At 38.8% G+C, this 23,103-nt stretch overlaps 1 protein-coding gene across 5 annotated transcripts in view; it reads right to left on the bottom strand.

The window, feature by feature from the left end:
- HDAC9 (histone deacetylase 9) overlaps positions 1 to 23,103 on the bottom strand; it is an 847,690-nt gene that overhangs the window by 329,287 nt on the left and 495,300 nt on the right. For 3 of the 5 annotated variants that reach the window (XM_081102528.1, XM_081102527.1, XM_081102524.1), the window contains exons 5-8: positions 18,450 to 18,565; positions 8,533 to 8,655; positions 5,334 to 5,544; positions 4,727 to 4,944 (exon numbers count right to left, since the gene is read on the bottom strand). In XM_081102528.1, the coding sequence (XP_080958654.1) occupies positions 4,727 to 4,944; positions 5,334 to 5,544; positions 8,533 to 8,655; positions 18,450 to 18,565 (668 nt within the window). Of the gene's footprint in view, positions 1 to 4,726; positions 4,945 to 5,333; positions 5,545 to 8,532; positions 8,656 to 18,449; positions 18,566 to 22,751; positions 22,884 to 23,103 lie in introns of all 5 variants that reach the window. The other 2 variants (XM_081102525.1, XM_081102526.1) reach the window with 1 other exon arrangement.

The following is a 23,103-nucleotide window of genomic DNA, read 5'->3' as shown; positions in this document are numbered from 1 at the left end:
GAGAGGGAGAGAGAGAAAGAAAAAGAGAAAGGTAAAAAAAAAAAGATGTAAAACGGACAAGACAATCTGAGAAGTAACCAAACAAGTCTCAAGTCTTATTTCCTCAAAGAAAACAAGCTCCTTCCCTCATGTCTTCTATCCTAATACTTAACATGGTGCCTGACTGTTGACTGGAATATCGCACTCCCCCGCTCCCCACACTGTAAGCTCTATGAGGACACTGAATGTTGTTTTCTTGGTGTGCCTAAAATAGTGCCTGGCACAAAGCAAGAACTCAATATGATTTGCTAAATGGATAGAAGCACAGACCACTATTTAATTCAAATAAGTACTGAATGAAGAAAGGTTTCTTTAAATTCCTGCTCACATGGACTTGGAAGAATGAATATGAGAAATATAGGTATTAGAAAAGATACAATAATTCTAGTTAAAATAGGAACTATTAGACATGATGCTATTCTATTAATACTGTAGCAATAAAGGAATTCAAAGGAAAATGTCATTGGTCTGGGGGCAGTGGTCTACGTCAAATTATCTCACCATAAAAATGCCTGAAGATACTTCAGAAGATTTCTGTATATCATTTAGATGGCGGCGCGACTTGAGAGTTGCCCATCATTTAAATAGGCAGTGGTCAGAACACTTCAAAAATCATACATATAGCCAAATAATTGAGGTGTGTTTTGTTTTCACTGGTCATAGTTTTACTTTACAGGAAAATCTGTAGTAATACTTTAACTTAAAACAAGCTCAGAAGAAAATTACCAATACACTCTTACTTTTCTTTTGTATTTATGAAGAAAATTCTATTTTAGAAGCCATTTTTTTCTTCCAATAACAAAAAAAGCAAAAGAGCTGTGGCCGGTGTGGCTCAGTTGGTTGAGGGTCATCCCATGCACAGAAAGGTTGCTGGTTTCCGGTCGGGGTACATGCCCAGGTTTTGGGCTCTATCCCCAGTAGGGGGCATATATGAGGCAGCTGATTGATGTTACTCTAACATTAATGTTTTTCTCTTTCCCTCACTCTCTAAAAATCAAATTTTAAAAATCTTAGAAAAAAAGTAAAAGATACTGACATAAACTTGTGATTTTTAAAAAAGGCTCACAAGTTATCATTGCATGTATGTACCATATATTAGCAATAAAAACTGTTTAATGCATTTCTGAATTTTTCCAATGTCTCAAAAAGAGAAAAGAACAAACATTTTAAGTCATGAATTTCTTATGGTTAAGCTTCTCAAAACACTTTCAGTGAGAGTAGAATGTTTATACTGACTAGCAGAGATATATCATTTGGACAGGATTTCCACTCAACTTTCTATCTTGCCCTATAGTGTAGATATAACAGGAATATTATATAAACCCATCCCAGGGATACCTCTACTAAGCTATTGAGTACTTACACCATAATTATATGAGGCAAATAATTCTTACAACACACAAATTTCCCATGTAAATGTCATTGTAAATCAGGCAAAAAGCAGATAAATTACTTACTATAATTAACAACATTTACACAGTATAGTTATAACAGACATGGATGACTACTTTCATAAATGCATTCAAACTATAGCAAGCTATGGGAAAGTCTTCAAAATGTAGTAAGTAAATCATTGTATAAACTATGCTCTGAAAAGTATAGTTTTGCTTCTAATTCTTTTAAAGATCATTAGCAATTGAAATATATCATTAAAAATTCCATACCATGAAGACCAATCAAAGTCAATATAATGTAGGTTTAGAAATAAACCTACTTATTTTTTCTTCCTTGTCACTCCCCATTTTTGCTTCCCTAAATCTCCTCTTCCCCAAAGGAAGTTGAGGGGGTAAAAGGAAGAGACATTTCAACCTATGTCATCTGCATGTCTATATCTTCACATGTGCCTGTTCCCTGATATTATAAGTATTTTGAAAGAAAAGGCCATGTTTTTATGATGTCAACTACCAGGCTCCAGTTTGAATGGATTCAATACAGTTTATCCAAGATAACAGGAAAAAAATGATATAAAGTTTCTGTGTTTATTTCTCATTAGTGGGTAGTCTAAATAGTTATAGGACATATAAATATCTTATTAGGCAGAAACTTGGTAGCTTTGACATCTAAGTTATGGCCCTCATTTAATGTGAAATAAATGTTTTCATCACCTGATGGGGTAGGGTGAACTGTAGCTATTGGTTTCTTGATGGCTCTATACTTTAGAAGAGAGGAGAGGTTTAATATTTTCTTTAATCACATTCTTCTCTGTTCCCTTTGACAATGGAGGGCAGGTGAAATGTTTTCAAAATCTGGAGGATACCCAATGCGCATATACCATCTTGATTAAACATATGGAATACAGACTTGGTCCAAAGCCAAGGGGAGACCTGCATGAGTAATCTAAACACCCGAGCCGAGAGGGGTTGATATAGAAAGATCAGCTCTGTGCTTTGAAGTTTTCTGGACTTCATTTTGCCTAATTAAGACAGGATTTCATAATCAAACCACTGTACAAACAGGTACCTAAAAGTATAGGTTTGTTTCTAATTTTAGGACGAATTCTTAACAGATTCCAAGGAATCAGCTCCACATGGGAGAAGGGCTCTGATAAATTTTCCTTCCTCGTTGCTCAACTGCAAATGCCTGCTTTCCATCTTAGTTCCTACCACGTGATGGAGATGAGCATCGCCTATGGAAACCTCAAGTGTAATACCAAAGTATGAAGACTCTGATACCAGCATACCGTTTGAGTCTGAAACAGTGGTCACTCTAGGTCAGTGGTTGGCAAACTGCGGCCCCTTGAATGTGGCTCTTCCACAAAATACCACGTGCGGGCGCGCACGTACAGTGCAATTGAAACTTCGTGGCCACACTCAAGGGGCCAAAGAGCCGCATGTGGCTCGCGAGCCGCAGTTTGCCGACCACTGCTCTGGGCCATAAAACATGTATGCCAAAATATTCGTAAAGGTATTCATAGGAATCTAACAAATATCCAGATCAGAATATTACCAGGCAAAAAGTAGGCTTCCCAATAACTCCTTCCACATACATTTTTCTCACTAGGCACAGGACCATTTTTCAAGAATACCTGGCAGTTTTAAGTAGTGCTGTGAGTCCACAAACAAACTTAACTCTACCATCACACAGCAAACAGATGCAGCAGCACATTTATGTCCATGAGTATTACACCACTATACCAGAAGGAAGCTGGTCCTCCTATGATAAGACTGATTTGATACAAAATAATTTGATAATTTAGAGAAATGCGATAGTGATAAAAGAGGCATTAATCTGATGATATAAAGGAAGCTGCAGTAGACTGAAAAATGGCAAAAGAGGTAGTTGGTAGTTGCCACTGCTAGCAACCTACCTGCACTCTCCATCCCACACAAATATGCATAATCTTTGAAAGCATCCAAGGGCGGGGCTGGAAGAATTTCTGCTCAGTAGTGTCATCTTCAGCCCATGCTTCTCCCTTCATGGCTCTGCCTTGTAAAGTGGAGGCCAAGGAGAAGCGACACACTCTAGGCCAGTGATGGCGAACCTTTTGAGTTCGGTGTGTCAGCATTTTGAAAAACCCTAACTTAACTCTGGTGCCGTGTCACATATAGAAATTTTTTGATATTTGCTACCATTGTAAAACAAAGACTTATATTTTTGATATTTATTTTATATATTTAAATGCCATTTAACAAAGAAAAATCAACCCAAAAAATGAGTTCGCATGTCATAGGTTCACCATCACTGCTCTAGGCCCACCTGCAATCAGGTAAGCAGATGAGAAAACCCCCTTCTCCTACTGCTCTTAGAAAGATGAGTAGACCTTGACCCATGAGGTTTTGCTTTGTTTACAATAGAACAAAACATTGTAATACTAAGCCAGTTTTAAGCTGTCTATCGGTAAACAGGACACCACTTCTCAATATGATACCTCAATATATAATGCCTCCATAAGGCACTTGTAGGTGATACAGTACAAAGGTGAGGAGATAGAATCTTGATATTCAGGACCTTAATATTCTCCAGGAATGAGAAGATTCTGTTTCGTACATCAACCATAGCAGAGCCTACTAGCAAAACTCTGTAGGCCAGTTTGGCTTAAAAGTTCATTGAAAACGCCTCACCAGCCTGCCTGCTGTTGTTAGACGGCAATCACTGCTTGTGGTTGCCTCAGCAGGAGACTGCCTAAGGATGTGGTATTATGCAGACGTTCGTTTGCTGTCCGTTTCAGCCACAACAGGGCTGCCAGGAGGAAATGACCACAAGGTTCTGAGAAACTGTTTTAAACACTGTTTGGAACAAAGTGGGGAATGCTAAAAAAAAAAAACACCCAGCTCTAACATGGCTAGATACGAGTTGCTGGAAAATACCTTGCTGGCTAACCTTGTCATTTCTGCCAGCACCTGGGCAAACCTTTTGAGATGTCAACTCACCACCTTCAACTCTGCCTCGAGCCTTTTCTGCTATAGATACGAGGCTCTGCACACATGTGCCTGCATATCCTTATGTATTAAAATAGGTGCTCAGTCATAAAAGACTGCTCATCTACAATCTCAAAATTGCTGCAAATGCTACTTCATGAACGCAAAGATGTTGAAAAACCCGGTAGTGTTATGGTGTCCTTGAGCCCGGATGGCAATCTCCTTTGAACTATGATATACACCAACATTCTCCCCTTGAGTGCATAGAACAAGGAAGAGAACTCCAATTGCCACAATGGTGGTCATGACACTTTGACTTGGGAGCTTACTTTATTCATGTGGATCTGTTGCTGGTATTGCTTCTGCTTCTCCAGGAACTGCTGGTGTTGCTGCTGAATGACCAGCTGAGCCAATGTGCTCTGAGGCAATGGTGCAGACTGGGTTCGATTCAGGGGTCTGTGACGGGGTAATTTGTGGGTACCTCTAATGCCGGGTGAAATTCTCTCTTTTGCTGCCAATGGAGACTGAGGATGTAAGGGAACTCCACCTGAAAAAAAAGTATCCACGTACACATATACAATTTTGCTTAAGAAAACACAAGAATCTACAACACAGATATGAAGGATACACAGGAAGAAAGCTAGGTTGGATGGGGTGAAGGCAGAAGTGCCAGAGCATTGAACAGGCATGCATCTGACCAATGACTCACCCGTACTCCACTCTGGTATGTGAAGGTTAAATAAGGTCAACCTTTTTTTTTTTCAAGGAGCTAGAAAAATAACTAAGGATTATAGACTTTCCCACAGTACCAGGTATCAGGGAGAGCTTGGTAAATGGTAAATCTTTTCAGTGTCTTGAGTTAAAAAGACATCACATTGCATCGCTGATAAAATAAAAGCCCCCCTATGATCTCCAAATGGCGCCCTTGTTAATTACCAGCTACAAGAAGCTTCTGCTGTCGCATTTGTTCTTTCAACAGTAAATGCTGCAGGAGAGCCTGGTGGCTGCTGTTGGGCTTCCCCTCGAGAGCGGCGTGGGGATGGCTGGAAGACGCCGGCATGCTGCCCCCATACTGCCCGGGCAGCGGAACGCCTTGCCTAAGTGCCTGGGCCTCGCACTTCTGTTTTTCTTTGAGTGAATTTGAAGCCTGTGTCAGGAAATAATAAAGATGTGAATCCTCTTTCATCCATGTGGCTCATTAGGTCTGTACATCATTAGCTTTTTTATTCCATACCCCATGGCACTCCCCCTCAACCCCGCAAAAAAAAAGACCCATCTTACCTATGGCTCAGTAGGGGAAATGGATAACAGCCATGTCTTTTAAACTAACTGAATTGACACAAGAGACATAAAGGTAGAGTTGAAGCATTGGAGACAATTGAGTATTGGGTATCACTGTTCTGAATTTAAAAAGATCTTTAACATTAAAAATGATGCTGCCTGGGGGGTGTGGCTCAGTGGTTGAGTGCTGACCTATGAACCAGGAGGGTATGGTTTGATTCCGAGTTAGGGCACATGCCCGGGTTGCGGGTTCAATTCCCAGTAGGGGGCTTGCAAGAGGCAGCCAATCAATGATTCTCTCTCATCATTCGTGTTTCTATCTCTTTCTCTCCCTTCCTCTCTGAAATCATTAAAAAATATATTTTTAAAAAATGATGCTAATTTCAGGCTTAATAACTAGGAAGTTAATTTCTAAAATAGTTTAATATACTGATTAAGTACAAGGTATATTGTACAATTAAAATTTATTGAAATTTCTAACCTAAGGACACATAACAGCCATTAAGAAGTTAGAGATAAAATGGTCTGTGATTTTGGAGTCTCAAGCAGAAGGGACAATTGGTCCTTTTTCTACTCCTCCTTTAATAAGTTCACAGAGCTGTAAGTTTCCAATATTTAATTTTTCAAATAAAATTCTTCAGGTAACTCAATGAGAGGTTGTAAAAAACATGCAGGAATCTGGTTTAAACATGTATTTTATATTAATTCATAACAGATCCCCAAATCTCTAAATATTGAAAATGACACTCCAGATACTTTCATTTAATAAAATAAACTACAAGTGGAATTATATCACATAAAAACACTATTAAGAACTTGAAATGTATGATAACAGTAATAAGGCAATAACAATTATATCATCAATAGTAATAATGAATTATCCTAGTCAAATCATTTAATGAATGGTGGTCATGTGGGTATTACAAAAGCAGAAGTCTAATGCCTCAAAATTATGTGGCATGTTTCTTTTCAAAACTCATGTTTCATCTTTCAAAATTGCTGTGCGCCAGGGGAGCAAAGCAATTTTCAGTGATGGAGAAATTAAAGGACAAAGAGGTAAATGGTTTGTCTTAGTCACACAGCAAGTCAACGCAATGTTTAATCTAGACGTGATTCCTTCTCCTGGCCTCTTTTCCTTAAAAAATTTCCCACTACTCAGTGGGGAAATGGAACATTAGAGTTCCCTTTGCCAAAGCCTTGCTAAGCTTGAGAAATTAATTGTGATGGCCTCATCCACACCAAAATGGAAGCAAAGAAAAATGAAACTTCAATCCAAACCGCATTGGTTTACTCATCCAACGGCACCAAATTGTATTACCATCAAAACATTAAATGGTCTGGCTTTAGGACTGGGTTCTTTGAGAAAAAAAATTCCCCCTGACCACATTAAAAGTGGTGTATGTTTGTGTTAGCTGATAGGACTGACGGAGAGCCTGCAAAGAGGAGTGGATATAAAATGCTTATTCATGTGTCATACGCTTTTGTTTCAGTACTTGCTTATCATCGGAAGAGATAGGAAAAACAGGAATAGGAGAAAAACAATTTTTAGTAAGTGAAGATTTGAAAATATCCATGCATATTTAAGTTTTGTTTCACCCCTAACTCCCTTTTTATTTTTGCTAGGCCCAATTGTTTACAAATGCTTCTTGCGGAATTCCAAGAGTGTAATTGAATTTGGTATTTCTACGTTTTTCTTCTTCAATCCCCAGATATATAACGGCATCCAAATTTTGCATTCTCCTCACTTGTATAAGTGCCTGTATCACATAAGGCAACATCCCACTCTATTAAAAATACCAAAAATATAAGGTGCACCTTAGACTGCTTTTATAATACGTATTGAACCCAACCTTCAAATGTATCACTTTATAGGTGTGCTTGTACATACATTATCATCCCATAAACAGGTATTATATCCTGAAAGCAAATTAGGTCACAAAATAGTCCACTCTTTATATTATCCTGATCTGGGAATATTATAAAAGATGTGAATTTGACAAGTTGCATGCAGTGAAAGACTTGCTTCTCAAGATTGGCAAAATTGGTGCCAATGGTTAGAACCAGTTTCTCTTCAAACTTAATGTATCACATCACCTTTGCATAAGCACAATTTAATTTTCATACATTTCATAGATGAATTACTCTATGAAAAGCTTACAAATCTTTTACAATGACAAAAATATACATTATTTTAGGGAATATGTATAAAATAATTATTGTTGTCTTCTGCTAGTTGGACAATTACCTCCAAAATATCCTATTTCAGTTGTCAGGACTTTTAAAGTAATTTCTTCGCTTTAAGTCTCCTGGGAAGGATTTAATATTGTTCTTAAAGAGGTTTTCCAGATACGTATTCTTCAGTATGATAGAGTCAGTAACATAAATTCTCAAAATAAAGTCATTCACCAAAAAATAAATTCCATAAACATATGTGCTGTGCTTTAGACAGAAGCTACACCTCAGCACTGGCCGGGCGGAGTGCCAGGCCTGCTGCTTACTGGCTCCGTGATCTTGGACTTTTAAACATTACTTGTCTCAGCTTCTTCTTTTGTAAAAATGTGGCTTGTAATCTCTGTTTCATGGGATGGTCGTGTAGAGCTAATAAAATAGCTGGAAAGTGCTGCTTTTTTTTTTTTTTTTTTTTAAAGGCTATGAACCATTATACAAATGTTAGTTGTTATTTTTATATATTATTATGCAAACCAGTATAAATCTGTAATTTGAAATCTGACCGAACATCTTTTTGAACGACTCAGTAAACAAGGAAGGATAATGGCCTCTACCAAGTTTCCCTGAAGTCTAATCTAAATATACAAGAGTCCCCCTGTGAAGGCATCTCTGAGTGGCGACTTACATTGAGCTGGGCTGATACTGCGGGCAGCCCCAACGTGATATTGGGTAAAGAGGGAGAGGTATAAAGACTTAGCAGGTTCATGGAATCTTCGTGAATCAGAATGCGTTGCTGTGAAACCATTTGCTATAAAGAAAAGATAAAGGGAAAAACAATGAAAGAGGAGTCTCAAAAGATTACAATATCACACATTTCCCTGTGGAATGTTTAGATTTCCGACAACAGTTTCATTTTATCATAGTCAAAATAATTTTAAGTATTTTGATCATTTATTTTATGATTTCTGTATCCACATGTTATAAGTAAAAAAAAATCAGCCCCAGCCGGTTTAGCTCAGTGGATAGAGCATCGGCCTGCGGACTGAAGGGCCACGGGTTCGATTCCAGTCAAGGGCACATGCCCGGGGTTGTGGGCTCGATTCTCAGTAAGGGATGTGCAGGAGGCAGCCAATCAATGATTCTCTCTCATCATTGATGTTTCTATCTCTATTTCCCTTTCCCTTCCTCTCTGAAATCAATAAAAATATATATTTTAAAAAATATCTCCAGTCCTCAGGTGAGGATTTAAAAAAAAAAACCTGAATCAAAATCTTCCTCAGACATAATTACAAAATCTGAAGAAAGGGCTTCCATAGGTCATTTTGCAATATTCATTTTTATAATTCTAGCCTCATGGATAAAAATCAGTGTGTTTTTCATCAATCAGTAAAGTACAACAATAAAACTGAATAATTCTTATGAGTATATATACTTTTTTGTATTACTGAGTGATATATACATATATATGTATATAAAATCATTATCTTTATATGGGTTAAACATTATTTTCCTGATGGGAAAACTCACACAAGAAAATCTTAGATTAAATATCACTATAGAGGACTTCCATAATAATTAATCATGTTTTAATATAAAATTTGTGAATAGACAGCTGTGTGGTGCTTTTTTGATCATTCATAGTTAGAAACGAAAGACAACGTTAAAATGTTATTAATTCCCTGTACCACAATAGCCTTCATTTTCACTGAAATATGCTGGACATTTTGGCATCTCACTCCTTTTTTACAACAAATATCTTTTTTTAATACAATACTCAGAGCCATGTTTTCCCACATGTGGCCTAATATGGTTGCTTGAATTACATTTTCTGTTTAATTCTTGCCTCCCTCCCAGAACTCTTATACAAAAAGAGTTACAAAGGTCTTATTAGACTAAGGAACTCTGGCCTGATATGGTCCCCAAGGGAACAACATCCCTGAAAAAGAATACTCCATGTAACAGTATGACACAGTGACTGCTTTCTTCCCAAACAAAAAGCATATGGGACTCCAATAATAGACCACCTCCAAGAGGGAGATTGCACACACGGGCTTTGACTAAAGTAAATATAATAACTTGTCAAGCATGTTTGGGGGAGCTGTAGATTTTCCCCTGGACAAACCTGGGATATCAATTAACTGGGGGAAATATCATGTGCTCATACAATGCGACCTCAGACTGTCATTGAAGAGTGATGCGCCACCAAAACACAGGATGTTATTCCAAAACATCACCTCAATCAGGCGTTTGTTTGGAGATGAGTCATAGCCTTAGGATCATAAAGGCAGAAGGTTAAATGTGGATTTTTCTCATTCCAACTTGAAATTCCAAGCTAACTCCTATTTTGTTTTGTTTTTTTTTCTCTAAAGAACAAATCAGATATTTGTGCATGAAAATCTAGAGGTATACTGAAACTTTTAACGTCATTTTGGCTTTATATGTAACCCTTTTCAAGGTTGTCTAAAATGCTACTGCATGAAGATGGTTGGAAAGGAGTTCCTCACTGCAATGTGCAAGATTGCATTTTCATTTTAGGGGTTATGAGAAACAGCTGTGTATTTGCTCTAATTAAAACAGTAAGCTGCTATTGTGCTTACACTAATATTCTTTTAACATAAATTTTAAGTATAAAGTAGATATCTGAACAAGAACAGAAAGAATGAATGATGAAGTAAAAATGTTAGCTAGCTCATTGACAGTATGTGGTAATCTATATATATAAAAACCCTGATATGCAAATAGACCGAACAGCAGAACAACCAAATAACCGGTCACTATGACATGTGCTGACCACCCGGGGGCGCATGTAGAACATGATGGGCATTGGTAGCAAGCAGCAGAGCTCAGAAAATGGCGGGCATTGGCCATGGCAGGATGGTGGAGCAGGTGAGTAGGGGTGCCCGACCAAAGCGGGCACTAGTCACTGTCACTGAGGCGAGCCCCTGGTGGTTACTGAAAATTCTTTGCTCCTGTGAGCTTCAGTCCTGCCTGGCGCTCGCACCTGCTGCTGGCGCTGGTCCGATCACTTGGAGCCGTCAGTGGGTGCAAGCAGCAGCTGCCGGTCCGATCGCCCCTGAGGGCTTCTCCACCTCCCCCTGCTCCTGAAAGGTCATCTGGGCAGCAGCTACCTCTTGGACCCGCTGTTGGCGCCAGCCCCAATTGCTCTGACATGAGTGGGAGCAGCGGCAGTGACAGGAGCGGAGCTGCTGGCAGAGAGGGGACCAAGGGCCATGGTGGGAGGGGCTGGGCGGGGGCATGGAGGATGGGCCGAGACCTGCCCCTGTGGGCCCATAGATCCTTTCAAGGTGCACAAATTCGTGCACTGGGCCCCTAGTTCATAATAAATTGTTATCTGTATTCATACAAGATAAATAAACATGGAAAATGATGTAGAATATTCCAGGTCCTACCTGCTTCCCACAGCACTAAGACTTAATGTGCACCATGGGAAGGACAGAAAAATATATCACAGACCTCACAAGGCTGTTATCTTTGTTTCCCAGGTAGAACTTCTGTGATACCCTCCCGTGCATCCCAGGATGCAAAAGTAAAATGGAAAAGTATTACTCTCAGCTGGAATGATGGAAGTGGCACATGGCTACCCATGCTAAGGGGAACGAATTTCAGACCCCTGTAGTTTCGCATCAAAATGTGAGTGTGTCCATTTCCTACCATAGGGTATTGATTCTCAACACCTAGCACATGCCAAGCCCTGTGCCAGGGTTTTTTTTGGATGATAAGCTATTTTTTCCTGAGGCATTCTCCAGCTACCATTGTGCTCATGTTATAGATGAAGAAACTGAGTGATCTCTCCAATTCTGGTTCCTAGTGGGATTGCTAATACAACTTTAGAACTGATCCAGGTGACATGACTTTTTGTCAGGGTCTGCTGCAGGAGCTACCCACCACTCTGTAGCATTACTGAAGGATAAGGAATCTGGTAAAACAAAAAACAAAAAACAAAAAACAAAAAACAACAACAAAAAAAACATGGAGAAGAGGGAGACTTTAGAGAAGAAAAGGAAGCGAAATCAGGCCTGAGGCTTATGGAAAAGAATAGAAGCGTCCAGCTGACCTGGCAATGAGAAGAAAGCAAAAGACCTGGTATCACTATGGATGCAAGGCTCCCAAGTTCACAGGGGAGAGTTTGTACTTGTCAGTTCTGCCCACAGAGACGGTGAACTTCAGAAAATAGGATGTGACTTACTTTTTTTCCTTATCCTACAGATAAGGAAACAGGCAGAGCATTTATGTCGACTTCCAATGGCTAACATTGCAAATGACTTAACAGACCTGAAAAATGCTTTCCCCAAATTATCTTCTTTAATTATAACTTTCCTCAATTTGGCTTTTTGATGGGAGCAGTCTATCAGTTCCAGGTTCATGGATCTTAATTAAGAACCTGGAGCTGTAATCTACATAGCTCAGAGGGCAGACACACTTGAAAGCCAGGAAAACAGGTGGCGAGAGGTGCCATTTCACGCAAACTAGGAAGGATCCTGCCCAGGATTCTTGTGAGGCTGGATGGTTACCTCAGCTTAGCTCTGTGCTGAGCTCACAAGCGCTTTCAGGCAAAACCAGGATTTTTCCAGCAAGTGGTTTTGAAACAGATCCAGCCCTTAAATCAGTGCTGTGCTAGGAAGCCAGTGTTTCACATCTTAGAATGTGGGGACGATGGTTTTGATCTAAAAAAATCTTCAGGACCAGAAATGCTTGCTGCAGTTAGACCAAGTGAAAACATTAAATATATACATGGATATCACTTAACAGTCACAAAGCAATTAATGAGTATCAATTAGATGAATGGTGTGGTACAGGCGGCGGGCATACAAAGAAGTCCTATAGCACCTAGATGTCCTATACCACCTAAGTTCACATGCTCTTCAGGTGCACGGAGAAGTGGAGAACTAATGCTAAAGGCCTGTAAGCATTACCATGGCGGGAGCAGGGTTAAAGACTGAAGTGGCACAGAGCAGGGTGTTGGTTTTAAACCAGGCTTTGATGGGTAACGAGCATTTAGCCAGAAAGAGCATGATCCTGAGAAGAGGGATATGACTGAACCAGGTGTCAGGGCAGGGGAAGTCTCCTCACATTTTAATAATGATCTTCAAAATTTAATTACTTTTCTCACCAGCACAGTAATTGGAAGCCTACCTTATGGATAACATCTGCAATCCACGTAAATGAAATACACATAGACAGAAAATAAGGCAAGGAAGTCAACAGATGACTCCTGACAACACTGGTTATGTAAATAATAAGAAGCTCATAGAAAAAGTGGATGAAGAGTTTTCAGTTTGCTGGGCGTTCAAAATGACCTACAAAATTCATGCGTTTTAGAAAAAGAACGTTCTTATCTAGAATTCTGGTGAGAAATGGTCAGGCCTAGTGAAAAGAAGTATAAGCTGAGCGTTTTGCATTTGAGCTGTACCCCTCACTGGCTTTTAACTCTGGGCAGCTGCCTACCTACCTTGGACATCAGACCCTGCAGTCTATGACGGAGGCATCTCTGACTAGTCTATCAGATAATGTCAGTGTCTATTAGAATAGCATCCAGGCATAACCCATGGACACAAACAATAGTGCTGTGAAGGCCAGGGGAAGGGCGGAGGAAGGGGTTAAGGGAGGGAGGGGGCACCTGTAATACTTTCTACAATAAAGATAAATTAAAAAACACACAAAAGAATAGCTTCCATGAAGATGTCTGTTTTGTCTTTAAAAGGTCCCAACCCCCAAATCTAAACTATCTAAAAAGAAGATACCACATTAAAAACAAACAACTCTCCTAATCTTTCAATGTTTGCCTATGGCTTTCACATTATTTTTCTAGATAGTATTTATTTTCTCCTCTCCTTTCAGACAGCTGATAGAAAAATGAAATAAGCAGTAAAAAAAAATTTCTAAATTTTTATTTTGACTAAAGAATATATTACTATAATATGGTTTGGAGACCAAAAAGAAATTATCATTTAACAAGACTTCCTTTGCATTTAAAAGGTCTTGCTTTACAATGTTGACTCATGTTATTCCTAGAAAAAGATTCATTTGTCATAGCAACCTCTTTTCCCCCAGGGGGAGAAAGCGGGTTTTCATGCCCTGCCATCTAAAACCATAGCCCTACACCCACTCAGGAGGGAGCATAACATTTACAACAAATGTCACAACAATGATTATGAAGCCATAGGCAGATGAGTCATGTGAGAACAGCCATTTCCGATGACTTTAAAGTCCTTAACCTTATTATTAGAATCCTTTTAAAAAATCGTTTGTATCTTAGTGGAAAAAATTATTTAAAAAATAGCATAGCAGAGCCAGCCACTAATGTTCAACTAGAAATAAACCAGCTGCTTGGCTACTGTTACAACAGCTATCAAATAAATCCACGAAACTAAAATAATGGTGTTGAGATTCGTGGAAACATATTTGAACCCACAAGCCTGCCGTATTAACAATAAAGTAACTAGATAGGTAAAGACATCTCTGACTGGAGTTGGGAATAGAAACTCCTTAGGTTTCAGCTCCCCAGCCACGTGTTCCAATGCGTAAAGGAGGTAGCTCCAACCATCTGAGTTTGGACTGAGCATATGTAAGAAAGAGAAGAAATGGAGCAGAAGTGGTCAGAGCAGACGGAGGCCCATTCACACATGCGATGTGCTGGCTGGAAGACAAACATGCTCATGAGTTTTCCCTATGAGGCATCAGTGCTGATAACAACAAAAAATGAACTTGCGCCCCACTTCCAATGTACCACCTGCCTGGCAAACACTGATTCCGCCCAACAAGCCGTGGGGGTAGGTGTGACTACCTTTCACTAGACCTGAGATCCAGGCCAAGTTTAAGGACTTAACCAATGATAACAAAGTAGTTGGTTACCAGACGAGGTTCCCAAGAAGCCTTCTGAAAGGAAGACCCGTCCACATGAATTCGCGGTTCTGCTCCCTTATTCTGGACTTATGAGTCAATTCTCCTCCGACTTGTGCCTTAACCTTTACCTAAATTATGCAGCATATGTGAATTACAAGGCAGAGAACTGAGAAACAGGCTTGCTTTCCTCGTTCCCAAAGAGCAGGAGGGATTAGAATCCCTTTCATTTACATGGGCTCTGAAAGAATGAGGTGACATGCTTTTCTACTCACAGAACACAGAATAAAGAATTCTTTCGCACATGTATGGTTAAATTATTTTCAAAGAAAAACTCACCCCTGGTACTTAAGCAACTTACACTATTTTGTAAATGGTGAGGTATGCAACTCACTTGATTTTTGAAAGTGTAGTTAATGCTATTAATTTTCCGGACCTCCAACATTGATTGATATAAAATTATATGTTATTATTAATCTTAGAATATGTCTTTAAAAATCATACTAAGTTCAAAATGGTTGTTAATCAAGAATAGACTAAACATATTTTGTTCATCTCTTCTTCAGGTTAAGTGGAAGCTTTCAGTGTAACAAAGATATTAGTTGGCTGAGAGTCTGAGCTTGACTTGTGTTGTCTCCTCACCTTTCCAGGATGAGTTACATTACAGACCCCTTGTAAACGCGACGCAGCAGAAAACCACATGTTAGCCATCAGGGTGGAATTTTTTGTTCTGGGCCACGGAGAGGCTACCCATCAGGGTAGAAAGGTCTGCCCACCTGGCCTTTTGGTTCATAGTTCAGGCACACAATTAATTCATTATGGGGTAAGTCACTACTTGCTTTTGAACTAGTCTTTCCAGCTTTGGAAGTGAATGTCCTGGCACTGACCTGAAGAAATACCTCTGCTCCTTCACACTGCACTAAATCACATTTCCTTCTGGTTTGGTTTTTATTTGCTTTTGTGGTTTTTATTTTTTGTGGGATTTTTTTTTTTAAACAATGGGGGTGGAAGGAAAGTTTCTAGTGACAGAAGATGTTCAACAATTAGCTGAAATTCTTGGGTATCTAAACAAATATTTGTGACAGTCAACCTTTTAGGAATATAAAAAGGACAAAAATAATATAAGCAAATTCCTTTCCTTTACTAATACATTCTCCACTGTACCTATTTTGAAATTTAAAGATAGGATCATGAAAAGCTTGAAGGAAAGAGGAAACTCTCACCTTTCCCATGTATTTTCAATCTCATGAGTATATAATATTTCTTGGTGGTTCCTTCATGTGGTACAAAGTACTACACGTACATAGGTGTTTATAATGGATGAATATATGCATCTTCCTCTTTAGTAACTGACCGTGTCACTAACCCCTTCTTCCCTCCTGGGAGTTAACCGCCATGCTAAACGTTGTGTTCATCACTCCCTTGCCTTTTTAAAATATACTGTTACTGCATATGGTTTCCTGATCAAAATGCCACGCTGCTGCTTCCGAACCTATAAAACACTGCCATGCTGAGAAGTGCTCGTCTGCACCTTTTCGCACTAACAATGCATTTCTGGGACTTACACATGCTGTCGAATGTAGTTTACTGTGTCATTTTTCTTTTCCCAAGGGCAAATTCATCCAGAGCCAAACCCTTTAGAACCCTTCAGTATTCCAGCTATTACCAAGAATCATATTCTTTAAAATGACAACGGATGGAAATCTGACATTCTTAAGAAATAATTGTTACCAAGTTGTTCTTTTCCTGTAAATGGACTAAAGGGTTGCTGAAAACTGACCAATCCTGGAGATATAATTGCATTAACAAATACAATACCTATAACCAAAAGTCCAAAAATCCCACTTACATCTATGGCCACAAATATATGTGAGGTATTTACTCCATCAGGCATTATGTTTTAGTTAAGATAATAAAAAAGGGAATGAAGAGCCACAGTATAGTAAGAAACAAGAAACAGATCAAGGGCCTGGAGAGAATGTAGAGGCCAGAGTTGTTATTCTTCAATTAGTTCAACAATGGTTACAAGCAAGATGGTACCTATATACTCTACCCATTTTTCTCGGAAAATTGAGGGACATTTTTGAAATTTAGGATAAATGTATATTTCCCTAGAAAGGATTTATGTTTTCTTTTTTCCAGAAACTTAGGGGAACTCCAAATCTGGGGCACTTTAAACCAAATTAACAGTTTGAGGTTCTGTAAATTTGGGTTATAACTCTATGCAAGGACTAGCTTTGGTTACAATTTCTAAGGGAAAGATTCTGCACCACTGTGGTCCCCATCAGGACACGTCTGGGGGTGGGGTTGTCAATGTTGCATAGATATGGGCCTTTGGGACCCCAGCTTAAGGTTTGGAGGGTCTCCTATTGCATTATCCTCCTTGGTCAGTATTGGCCTTTTCTATCTACTGAGTTTTGTGAGGCCCGAAAACTAAAACCCAAGTACACATGTGTCCTAGGAACAAACATGACCTCACTGGCTTCAGCCCTTTGCTTCCATGGATACACTCTGGGTTTCTGCTTCCAATTGTATTTTAGTCAAATAATTTAGAAATAATTTATTATAAATCTGTGTGCATGTGTGTGTGAGTGTGTGTGTTAGAGACACAGATCGTGGCAGAAGATACAGAAGACATTTCTGTTAGTCACGCTCCCTGTCCCAAATCAACAGAATTGTCGTGGGAGACAGTGAAGTGAGCTTCCTGCAAGTAGAAGTATTCTAGTAGAAGTTTCGTAATTACATATCAGGAAAGCTATATAGATGATCCAAGAATCAGATATTTGATCAGTCTATTTCAGCCTCAAGTTACCATGACTCTATAAAATACAAGGGAAGAAGCATGTCACAGCTATAAATGAGAAGTTATCGCACCAGCTTTTCCTGTATAAAGGAATGTATGGGAAGGAGGCATTACAATGACAGAAAAGAAAAACAGAGAGTTTCAATCAATTGACAGCAACTTCAACACAGCTGATTCCACAAGAGCAGCTACTTCTAGGCTATTGCCTTTGCTTAGCCTAATACAGAAACTCCACAGACAAATTCTTGCTGACTCCTGACTTACTTTCCTCTTTTCTTATTATCACTGGTTTTAAGAAATTATTCATTGAAAAACAACTGTTAATACACTTGATTGGATACAATCACACAAAAAAACATGAGTATGTGTTATTTTAGACCAATTTTCTTTAATATTTCGTTCTTCAAGGACAAAGCCCATATCTTATTGATCTTTATATCCCCCTTGCCAGGCAAAGTGACTGGCACATAGTAGGTCCTTAAGTGTTTGCTCAGTGGAGCACATTTTTACATTGTTCTTCAACTATAATATTCCAATTTTTTTTAAAATTTCTTTTTAGGTTAAATGAATAAAACCTACTTTGCTATGCTGTTCTTCTTTGAGGTTTGCATGAGGTTGCTTTTATACTTACTGATAGGTCTACTCCCATAAAAATAACCAAGATCCAAGCAGAAGGACTACTGAGCTGCTCAACTTCTGGGAAGCACATACTCAGCATCGTTGCATGTACAAGAATGACATTTCAATATTTCAAATCTGATTGTGTCCAAACTTTGTAAATAAGGTCAAGTTTACTCAATTACACATTTTATAAATTTATAAGAAAAGGCACTAAGAACAGGTGGCTTTAATCTTCCATTCAGAAATGTCACTTTGTTTTCAGGAGCTTATCAAGGAAGATCTAACTTTTGGCTGAACCAAAATAATAAGAGTCTTACCTCCGCATGAGGAGTCGGTGGCAGAACCGAAGTCTCATTTTCAGTGACATTTCCAGTTGGGCCATTGTTTGGAGAACTGGGACCCGAACCAGGAGAACTGCTACTGACTGAGGATTCTGAAAAACATTCGGATGCACCCATTTATTCACGAAAAACATAAAAACTGAACTTTAGTTATACTCTAAAAAGTATACAGCCTTGAACCTTGTTTTTATCCCCTAACGGAAGGACAAGCACCATTTTGGTAAATAAAAAGAATGGTGACACATTTGTGAATATTTCACCTAAGTTTGTGGCCTTATCCCTAATCTCTTTCCTTTGCAAAATTATTTAATATTGTGACATCCCCTATCACCTCATGAAAGTTATATTTCTTGCCTTTACCTCTCATAAATTCCAGCCTGAATCCTTTTGGGATGCTGGGCATTTTAAATCTATCTTTATATATGAATCAAATTCAATGTACTCCAGTATTAAATGTGTTCTGCTTATCTCTGCTTACCACCACCCTCAGAGTCATTCTCACTTCCTTCTTTACCCCCAAACTAATCAGCTACTAGGTTAGTTCTATTTGTTCTTTACATGATCTCTCCTCTACTTCTGACTACCATCGGTTCGATTTAAGCCCTCAACCTTCATTCTTCTCTCAGGGACTCTAGAAAAGTCTGCTAATATTTTTGAGTTACTACAGTAGCCTCTCGAAACTTTCCCCTAAACTGTTGCCAGTGAGATGGGTCATAGTGAGACAAGTTTTCCCACGTGCCTGTCCACCAACAAAGGTCTGAGGCTGTCAAGCAGTTTAGATTAGAAGTTTATCTGCAACGGAAAACAAACTGGATCTGGGAGACACAGATTCAGAGGGATAACCGACCTGTGCCCCAGGGAAGACAAAGATAGCTAGAGCTTATAAAGGCAAAAGCCACATGCTGGAACCAAAGAAACTATTCCTATTGGCTACTTAACATGGTATGGCGCTGGTTCAGAAAGGTTTGGTCAGGTCCAGGTGAGGAAACTCTAAGGAAAGAGGGAAAGGGACAAGTTCCAGAATGTACTTTTAAAGCAACACGAAAGTCCAAAATCCAAACCTCATCTGGGTGCAAAGATGTATAAGTCTGACCTCCCTAATGACCTTCAGACGCCATTTGACATTCCCCTGCTTCCAAATGGAACTTACCATGACTTTCTGTTATTGTCCTTCCTGTGCTCTACGCTCAAATTTAAATCGCCTACTCTGCATTAAGTGCCCCATTTCATGCTTTTCATTCACCTTCTCCTGCACTTGTTTCATTGCAGGCCCAATCCCACCTCCAAGATCAAAGCCTGGCCATACACCATCTGTCCGCCAGGGAACCGGAGCTCCCAATCTGTGATCAGTATTTGCCTGTCCTCCCTTGGAACACCCCTGAATTTCAACTTTCTTTTATCAAGATTTCTCTACTGAGAGGTGCCATTCCAAAGGAAAGAAGGTGAGACGGACGACAGAATTCTGATCCTGCCACCTACTTACTGTGGGATTTCATGAAGTCTTGGGTATCATAAAATTCTTAAACATATCTTGCCCACTACCTTTCTGTCTGTATATCTTGCATACATTCTGATCAATCTTGGGGTTTTTTTTTTAACCTCTGCCTGTCTTGGTTACTTTTCTTTTAAAGAAGAAAATGCACATTTTAAAAAAATCATCCTAGAAGCTTCTTTTCCACCCCCAGATTCCTAACTCCTGTCTTTCCTGTATGACTAGTACTGACTTTTCCTTGATGTCTCACTTCCATACCCTGCCTTTAAAAAAAAACAACAGGAACTATTGCCTTAAACATTCTGTCTTGTCAATTTAAAAGATCTTATTTATAAGTTCTTATGTGATATTCAGACAGAAGGATTTCCTTATGTAGAATCACTGTGATAAGCACTACAATGGAAGGCAACACATATTGGAACAGGATTCTACAACTTCCCACTGGAAAAGGTCTGGGAGGAGATGTAGCAACTAACTTTCTGGGAACAATGAGAAAAAATCTCAGAAAAGATACTGCAGCAAGGACTTAACTAAGAGTAGTTCAGGAAATGGGACAATGGAGAAGGGGGGAGTGGGAGAGAGGGCGCCATGGGCACAGGGATGTGCTAAGGCCTAGAACTGAAAAAATAACATGGCCTGGGTAGGGAGAAGGGCAGAAAACCTGAGTTTGAAACAGAGGAAGGTGGCAAGTGGTTCCATGTCAGCTACTGGGAGGAAAGAGGTGGTATGGGTGTCAGACAGCAGCCACTGAGCCTGTGCACTGGAGACGAGATACAGAGGTGAGTGCCAAAAAGCAAGAGCGATTTAACTGCTATGATGCTATGCTACTCTCTGACCAGATAGCAAAAATAATTAGCATTAAGATCCAAACAGAGCTCACCCAAATGACACGAAAGCTGGCAGAGAAAGGACAAGGAGGACAGGTGAAAAAAGCTGTGTGTCCTGTAATTCACATTCTCTGAACACATTTAGAGCAAGTACAACAAACCTGTTAAAATATCTACCAGTCTCTGTTCATTTACTAGAAATGTGTGTCTAATAAATGCACAGGCCTCTTTCTGAATACACATTATTATTCTCACATGAAAAGGGGAGTCATTACCTCTCAAAATTAGGAAGAGAAAAACATGACATTTCAAAAGAAAATAAACTCGAGTAAAACACTAGCAAATGGGAACTCTTATAAATAAGAGTTAGTCATAACTCTGATAGGCATTAAGCTAAATTTCACTGAAATTTTTTAAGAATGATGTGACTGTAGAGAAAGGGTTATGATAAAGAAAAGAGATTAAGAGGAAAGTAAAAAAGAACATTGGGATAAATAAATATGACCTTACATAATAAAAATTTAAAGTTAAAAAAAGCAATTTATATGTTTTTCTATTTACTTCAAGTTTTTCTGTTATGAGGGAGGGGAGTCTGCTCTCTCCAGTTAGAAAAACCACCTATATTTATTATATTGGACAATTAATATGTTTATTATTCTTTGTATTCATTAAAGCACTGCTTCACTCCCCAACTCTCCAACCACACCAAGGACCTCTATTATGAAAACCTAAGATTTTTACTTGAAAAAAAAGTCTATTAACTCTTAGTGTAGAATCCAATTAATCTAAATTAGTGATTGTATTTTATAGTGTAAAATAAATATAAACTCTAGTCAAAATAATTTTTCTTTCTTTATTTAATATTGCTTATCCCTCAAGGAAAAAATTTCCCACTAATACTTTTCTTCAGATAAACATATTAATCTGTCAGGATTTAATAGAAGACTAAACTTTTCTCCCTAAACAACCCGTCAAACTAATAAGTTGCATTAGTATCCTCTCTATATATTGTCTCCCCAGAGTAGACATCACCATTGGCAAAGGAGATACAGAAAATACTTTTTAGAAATCTGATAAGAATAGAATCTGGTCTTGGAGAAATAATACAGCAACTGATTACATTTGTATAAGAACAATTTTCCTTGAGAATGAAGAAAATAGTTGTAGATTACCACTTCTTTATTGATGCAACTGAAGGGAATGACCAGCCATAATGCATAGCTCTAAGTAGGTACTCACCAAACAGTAGTTGGTATTATTGTTTTGGCTAGCCTTTTTGGTTCTTGTATCCCTAGGTTTTCTCTAATTTCAGACCAGGTACAACTGGGACTAGGGGGCTTTGTAAGACATCAGGTTGAATTTCCTAACCTGTTCACCCCACTACTAACTGGGCAGCTAAAAAAATAAGAACTCTTCCATTTGAGACTAGTGAAAATGACAGATTCTTTCCCTTCATAAAAGGCAATATATCCCCCTCCTGCCATAAGTCCCAGTTCACTAGTAAACACATAAAGTCATTTATGAGTTCTGTAAATTTGTTGAAAAGTCAAGGTTTGCTGTTCCACGTAGTTTAATTTTCCCAGATGTATTTCGTACATTCATGTCTGAGTATGGGGAAGTGTTCTTCTCCGACCTCCCTCTGCTCATTTCTCATCAAATTTCATTAAAAGTTATATCCTCCTGGTTGGCATTCCCCGAATGGACTGCCTGTTTCTGAAAAGATTAAGGTGAGCTTTGGCTTCCCTAGTTATGCCTAGATTGACACATTTTTCTGTTTTTCATTCATTTCCTGTTTAAAACAGTTGGTGAATACTGAACTACTAGTGAATTTTCAATATAATCTTGTTTCAAGAAATGTTTCTCCTCAAATGCAACAGGCATATTTATTCTAAACTTTTCTTTTTCATTCCTGCCACCAGCATTTTTTTTTTAGTGTGTGTCTGCCCAATTCTCAATTACCTGTCACCTCAAACATTCGCTTCTTGAATGAAGTGACAACATTTCCATCCTTCCGCCTGAGTAAGGGGCTGCTTCTCCTCTCTGCCACTTTCTGTTTTAACCTGGACCGCACCTTCAAGTTGGGCTCAGAGGCTGGGGATTGAGACAAAGAAAATAGATAAAAATTAAAAATAGAGAGCCAGTTGCTCCTGTGTATAAACAGTGGCTCCCCCTTTTTTTTAGTCCCTTGTCACCTCAAATTAAAACCCAAAGCATGTAAACAAGGCATTGACCTTGAATTAAACAGACAAATATAGTACTTATTTTTTATGAGATGTGTGAAATGCTTTTATACTTCTCTAAATGTAAAGTG

Source organism: Myotis nattereri, assembly GCF_964212035.1.
Source record: "Myotis nattereri genome assembly, chromosome: 11".
Lineage (NCBI taxonomy): Eukaryota > Metazoa > Chordata > Mammalia > Chiroptera > Vespertilionidae > Myotis > Myotis nattereri.
Note: the sequence above shows the minus strand (reverse complement) of the source record. Positions and strands in the feature narration are given on the sequence as shown.